This window comes from Carassius auratus, chromosome 14 (assembly GCF_003368295.1).
Source record: "Carassius auratus strain Wakin chromosome 14, ASM336829v1, whole genome shotgun sequence".
Lineage (NCBI taxonomy): Eukaryota > Metazoa > Chordata > Actinopteri > Cypriniformes > Cyprinidae > Carassius > Carassius auratus.
In genome coordinates this window covers 15,664,777-15,670,939 of record NC_039256.1, presented here as the reverse complement: position 1 = coordinate 15,670,939, position 6,163 = coordinate 15,664,777, and the positions used below count along the sequence as shown (strand labels likewise).

The following is a 6,163-nucleotide window of genomic DNA, read 5'->3' as shown; positions in this document are numbered from 1 at the left end:
TTCCAGAGAAGATTTGCATGATTATCAGTGTATATATCTGTGTGTGAATATGTCTATGAACAGAGCTCTCTTGTCAGAGACACTCACTCCTGACGCCTTACACTATCACATCTGAAACATACAGCCTTAAAAAGCAGGTAAAAGGCTTTCTAAATATATTTGATCTGCCTATTAATCATCTTTCAATTCATAAAATTATTCTTCGTTTTAAAAACAATTTAAAGAAAAGTAAATAAAGACTATTTGAGTATGTTTTGCAGGAAAATACTATATTCTAATATACTAAATACTACTATAAAAAAAAAAAAAATCACATTTGATTCAGTACTTGCCTTGATTGATTGTAAAATTAGTAGCAATTCCTGAGTTAAAATTGTTAAAATATGTTATAATTTAAGTGGGGAAAAACTAAGAGCAAATGTCAAGTAAAATAAAACTCTGTGTCTTTATGTTGTGTTTTTGAATCATCTTCCGCTGACGTCAGGACGCGCGATCACGAGAATGTTTAGCAGAGCGCTGTTTATCATCGTCTGTCTTCGTCTCTGTGAGTTTATATGAATTTATTTATTTATTGACCGTTTTCATTTTATTTTTGTGAAAGTTTTAGTAATTTTGTTGTGTTTTGAAAAAAAAAAAAAAAAAAAAAAAAATAGAAGTGCCTTGGCAACTAACTGTACTAAAACAAGCTTCAGTTTTGTATATTATTTGTATAATATTTTATTTCAGTTAATGTTTATTTTATTTCAAGCAATGAATATGAATTTAATGGTTTTAATTTCGGTTATGGTTAACAATAATGACAATTGCGAGGGGTTAACAGTTCGCTTACAAAAGGATGTCAGTTTAAATTATTTTTTAAAATATTTTTAACCATGTTTGAACCATGAACATTATTAAATAAATATGAAACAAATTGATTAATTGTAATGCACATTCACAGAAATCACTCACTTGTTTTATAATGTCACTATACCTAGAGGATGATATCACAAATGAAAGTGGCTTGGGATAATCAGGATATTGTCAGAAACTGTTATTTTTTTTAGTTTAGAATAAAATACAAGCAGGGAAAGATAATCAAGAAACATCTGGAAATAAATGTTCAGTTCCTCAGGTCAGAAATGGAAGTTCAACCCTATGTTTACATGCAATAAAAGAAAACGTGATTGCCATTTTTACAGTGTGAGGTTAATATTTTATCTGCAGTAATATATTGTATTGTCTTTTTCTCTCTCAGTAGGTGCAGGCATTGGACAAGATAAACCGTGTGAACTAGTTGAATGTTTTAACTGTTCTCAACCTATAGGAATAAATACATCACAAGGTAGAGTCTAGGCAGAGAAAAATTTATTTTACATTTGACTTTTTACATTCGAAATAACCTGATTATATGTTTTTGTTCTATCTCAAGCATGTCCACTGTGCCAGAACACATCAAAAAACTGCAACGACGGTCAGTTACATTTTGGTTTTTGATTCTGTATTTAAACTGTATTAAAATGCTCATTTCATTTCATCGTTGTTGTACAAACATTAGTGGAAAAATTCACTAGTTTAGGAGAAAGAAAAGTTGTGTAATCAATGGCAAATAATATGAAATACAAAAATAAATTATGACTTTTTACTCACACTTCTGAGATGTAAACACAGAAAAAAAGAATAGCAACATATTGTGAAAACTCAGAATTGAAGGGGGGAAAGTCTGAATTGTGAGATAAAGAGTAGTAATCACTTTATTTGTGTTTATATATTTTTATCCTGTGGTGAAAAAAAGCTTCCATACTAATCAGAAATGTCTGATAGTATAAAAAATACAAAATCTATAATGACTGAAATAATTGTTTTTGAGAATGTATTAAATCTGTTTTCATTCTCCTTTTCCCCAGATTTTCTGTCAAATTGCACGATAAAAGGTATAAGTACTGTGCATTATTGCCTGAAACACTGATCAAATCAATGCTACCAGAGATACTGCAGTGCAGGGGCGTAGCCCAGGGACAGAAATATATATATATATATATATATATATATAAATAACATTACATTATAATATAATAAAAGACATTATAATATAACATTTCTGTATATAGCCTACCAGTCAACTTTTTATGTTTTTAAAGAAGTCTCTTCTGCTCACCAAGCCTGCATTTATTTGATCCAAAGTACAGCAAAAGCAGTAATATTGTGAAATATTTTTACTATTTGAAATAACTATTTTCTATTTGAATATATTTTAAAATGTAATTTATTCCTGTTATCACAGGTGTATTTTCTGCATTATTACTCCAGTCTTGAGTGTCACATCCTTAAGAAATCAAATCAGTCTAATATGCTGATTTCCTGATTATCAATATTTAAAACAAACTTAAATTTTTCTCTAATTTCTAGCTTTTAATTTGCTTAAAAATCTATAACTGCTGGACAATAACAACTAATATTGACTTGTTTATATACTAGAAACACTTTTTTTATCACATAATAAGGCAGAATAGTTTCTATACTGTAATAAATCTATGCCAATTAGCACTGCATTGTTCATACTTTATTTATCACCTGCTGAAGATGACTTGAAAAAACATATATTGTCACAATCTTATGTTTAATGTCTTTGTGTTTCCAAAAGTTTCAGTTTTTCTGTGTAAGCAACTGTTATCATACAGCAATAGCTGGACTTTTTTGTCCATATTAGGAGTTTCCTGGTATGACTTAATGTGCGAGAGCGACCCCCCCCCCCCCCCCCATCTCGCCTTATTCTGGGTCTGAATAAAATATCAGGTCACGCGCCAACTATCCTGTCCCTTTGAATTTAAATCTATATTTATTCACACCACCTCTTGAAAAGCTCTATGCAAACACATTTGACTGAAAAAGTGCGGGGGACGAATTTCTTCCCCCATGTCCCCTGCTTCTCTACGCCCCTGTTGTAGTGATTAACCCACAAGAGGAAAATGACTTCATCTGTTAGATATCATTTGTAAACACATGAAATGTGTAGTATGATGACCTTTGACCCTTTGCTCTCCTTCCCAGATTTTAATGTGAACGTAAACACCTCTTCCACCAAAGTCAAAGAGGGTGACATCGTGACTGTTAACTGCACTCATGATGTTCCCCATGGCTCCATCAGCTGGCTAAAGAACAATGAATTACAGGAAAATGAAGATAATGAAATATTCCAAATCAAGTACATTCCAAAAACCTCAGTGATCAGCTGCCAGGTTAAAAGCATTTGTGGGAACTACAACTCTACTATAACAATTGAAGTACAAGGTGACTGTACTGCTCATTATTCCTGACTGATTCTTTCGGTGAAAGAATTAGAATATCGTGGAAAAGTTCTTTATTTTTGTAATCTAATTTAAAAAAGCAAACGTTCTTATATTCTATATTCATTGGACACAGACTGAAATATTTCAAGAGTTTTTTGTTTTAATTCTGATGGTTATGACTTACAGCTTAGGAAAATAAAAAAATCGGTATCTCATAAAATTTGAATATTTTCTCAAAGATCAATCAAAAAAAAAATTTACAAAACGTAAATGTTCAAGATCTCCAAAGCAGGTTTAATAATGAACTCAATACTTTGTTGGAGTTCCTTTTGTATGAATTACTGCTTCAGTGTGGAGGGATTCAGCTTGTGGCACTGCTGAGTCGTTATTGAAGCCCAGGTTGCTCTGATAGTGGCCTTCAGCTCAGCTCAGTTCTGCTGGAAAAGTAAATTAGCATCTCCATAAAGTTTGTCAGCAGATGGAAGCATAAAGTGCTCCAAAATCTCCTGGAAGATGGCTGCATTGACTTTGGACTTGATAAAACACGATGAACCAACACCAGTAGACGTCAAAGCACCCAAATCATCACTGACTTCAGAAACTTCACACTGGACTTTGGATTCTGAGCCTCTCCAGTCTTCCTCCAGACTCCAGACCTTGATTTCTAAATCAAATGCTAAATTTACTTTCATCTGAAAAGAGGACCGTGGACCACTGAGCAAGAGTTTCTCCTTACCCCAGGTGAAATGCAGTGTGGTGACTCTTGATGTGCTGACTCCGGGTTCAGTCCACTCCTTGTGAAGCTCTCCCAAGTTCTTGAATCTGCTCTTCATGACAATCTTCCCTGTGAAGTCAGTAGTCTTTCCTATAATTGTCGTTGCATGGTCTAAACTCGCCCAACAAGTAATCAGTACTTATACTCAAAATTAATCATTATATAATATTCAAATTCTTTTTACATACTGAATTTGTAAGTCATAACCATCAAAAAAAATAAAATAAATCTTCTAATATTTCAGTTTGTGTGCCATGCATCTAGAATATAAGAAAGTTTGCTTTTTAAATTAAATAAAAAAAATAAAGACCTTTTCCCTTTATATAATTTAGATGCACCTGTGCATAATTTTGCATGCAACCATTAAAATATAATGCATGGATGGATAGATAGTATTTCTCATGTCCCTCTTGTTTCTTTTCTGCTGTCAGCTGGTAATGTTTTGGTGGTTTTACTGATTTGTGTCGGAGCAGCAGCTGCTCTCCTCATGCTGTTTGCAATAGTCATGAAGATCGCACTCAAGAGAGGACAAGGTACATTTACAACCTTCTGCAATTAAACAGATGCATGTTGTCCTGTATTTCATGGCATCCATCTCTCTCTCTCTCAGCTCAGAGTCAGGCCAGAAAGAGACAAAGGCAGCAGAACCTGGAGAACATCCACAGCTCTGTGAACACGGTCACAAGCTACTACTGAGAGAAAGCGCTTCTGCAGCTGAGGCTCCTGATTCAGAGACCTTTCAGTTCTACACTCCAAAAATATTTAGACCTAAATTTAGGATTTGTGTTTCTGAATTGCATATATAATTTCCATCCATTTGGAATACGCAATTTTAACATAAACTAATAATTGAGCTTTTAATATGACACTCTATTAACTTTATATGCAATTCACATCAATTTTGCTCACACATTATTATTATTAAAGGATTTGGAGTGAAGCTGAATCGCTTGATACATGGCATGTTTTTTGACTTGTTAGGTCATCCTAAAAGCACATGCAGAAATGAACAATGTGAAATACAGTGGTCATAATCAGTAAACGAAAGAAGATTTGTTTTTGGACCGTTTTGTGAGCATCACTTTACAATAAGGTTACAATTGTTAATATTATATTAGTTAACATAAACGAACATGGAAAAATTCTTCTAAAGTATTTATTAGTCTTATATTTACTAATACATTATTAACATTAACAAAAGTTATCTATTCATGGACCAGAGCTACCTGAACAATGAATGGTTAACAAAGATTAATAAATACTTTAATAATGTCTTGCTCATTGTTAGTTAATGTTAGTTAATGTACTAATATTGTTAACAAATTCAATCCTTATTGTAAAATGTTACCTTGTTTTCTTGCTCTACAACTCATAAAATTAGTTTCTCTTCCATCTTATTATTATTATAATTTTGTTTTATTGCACATTCTACATTGTAAATATCTTGTATTTTTACCATTCCAAAGAGGTGAGTCAATTCATGCACTTATGCACTATTCTATGCAGTTTTGTTGTATAAAACACACTGAAAATTCCACAAATACACAAATACACGTCACTCAAATGTCATCTTTAATTACCGGTACATTTAAAGTAAGGAGAGGCTATCAGACAAGATCTGCAAATAGATGGGCAAAGTGCAATATATATATATATATATATATATATATATATATATATATATATATATATATATATATATATATATATATATATATATATATATATATATAGTATAGTTCAATATTTGGGACACAACTCCTGGTACTGTGTTCGACTATACTGTCAAGTTTTTATTCCATTAAAATCTAACATGTACACAAACATGTTTGCAGTGTGAATCCTTTTTCAGCAGGGTTTTTTTTTTTTTTTTGCTGCCATATTTTCAGAACGAGAGGAGCAATTCTTTTCTGTTGAACAGAAGAGAAATCACATGGGATTTCTTTAAGATCTTAATTGTTTCTTCTAGAAAGCAATGAGATTAAATTGAGAGCAAACTGAGAATCTTGTTTACAGTATTGCTTTTGCTGGCTTTTCTCCTGAGAGAAAGACTCCAATAATCTCACATCTCGGCAATATTGCAAACTGTTCTCAGATTTGTCAAGATACTAAAATCTGC

General features: G+C 32.2%; 1 protein-coding gene across 1 annotated transcript; it reads left to right on the top strand.

Moving 5' to 3' along the window:
• The first annotated feature begins 474 nt into the window (after positions 1–474).
• LOC113114479 (uncharacterized) lies at positions 475–5,676 on the top strand. Its single transcript, XM_026281402.1, has 7 exons — positions 475–544; positions 1,238–1,324; positions 1,412–1,453; positions 1,887–1,913; positions 3,031–3,270; positions 4,476–4,577; positions 4,655–5,676. The coding sequence occupies exons 1-7, from the start codon at positions 502–504 to the stop codon at positions 4,738–4,740; spliced, it is 627 nt and encodes a 208-aa protein (XP_026137187.1). The 5' UTR covers positions 475–501; the 3' UTR covers positions 4,741–5,676.
• The last annotated feature ends 487 nt before the right edge of the window (positions 5,677–6,163 follow it).

Coding starts and splice junctions, on each gene's coding strand:
- LOC113114479 (XM_026281402.1), top strand. CDS start 502: ATGTTTAGCAGAGCGCTGTTTATCATCGTCTGTCTTCGTCTCT. Junction 1,454..1,886: donor ATCAAAAAACTGCAACGACG/GTCAGTTACATT, acceptor CCTTTTCCCCAG/ATTTTCTGTCAAATTGCACG. Junction 1,914..3,030: donor GTCAAATTGCACGATAAAAG/GTATAAGTACTG, acceptor TCTCCTTCCCAG/ATTTTAATGTGAACGTAAAC.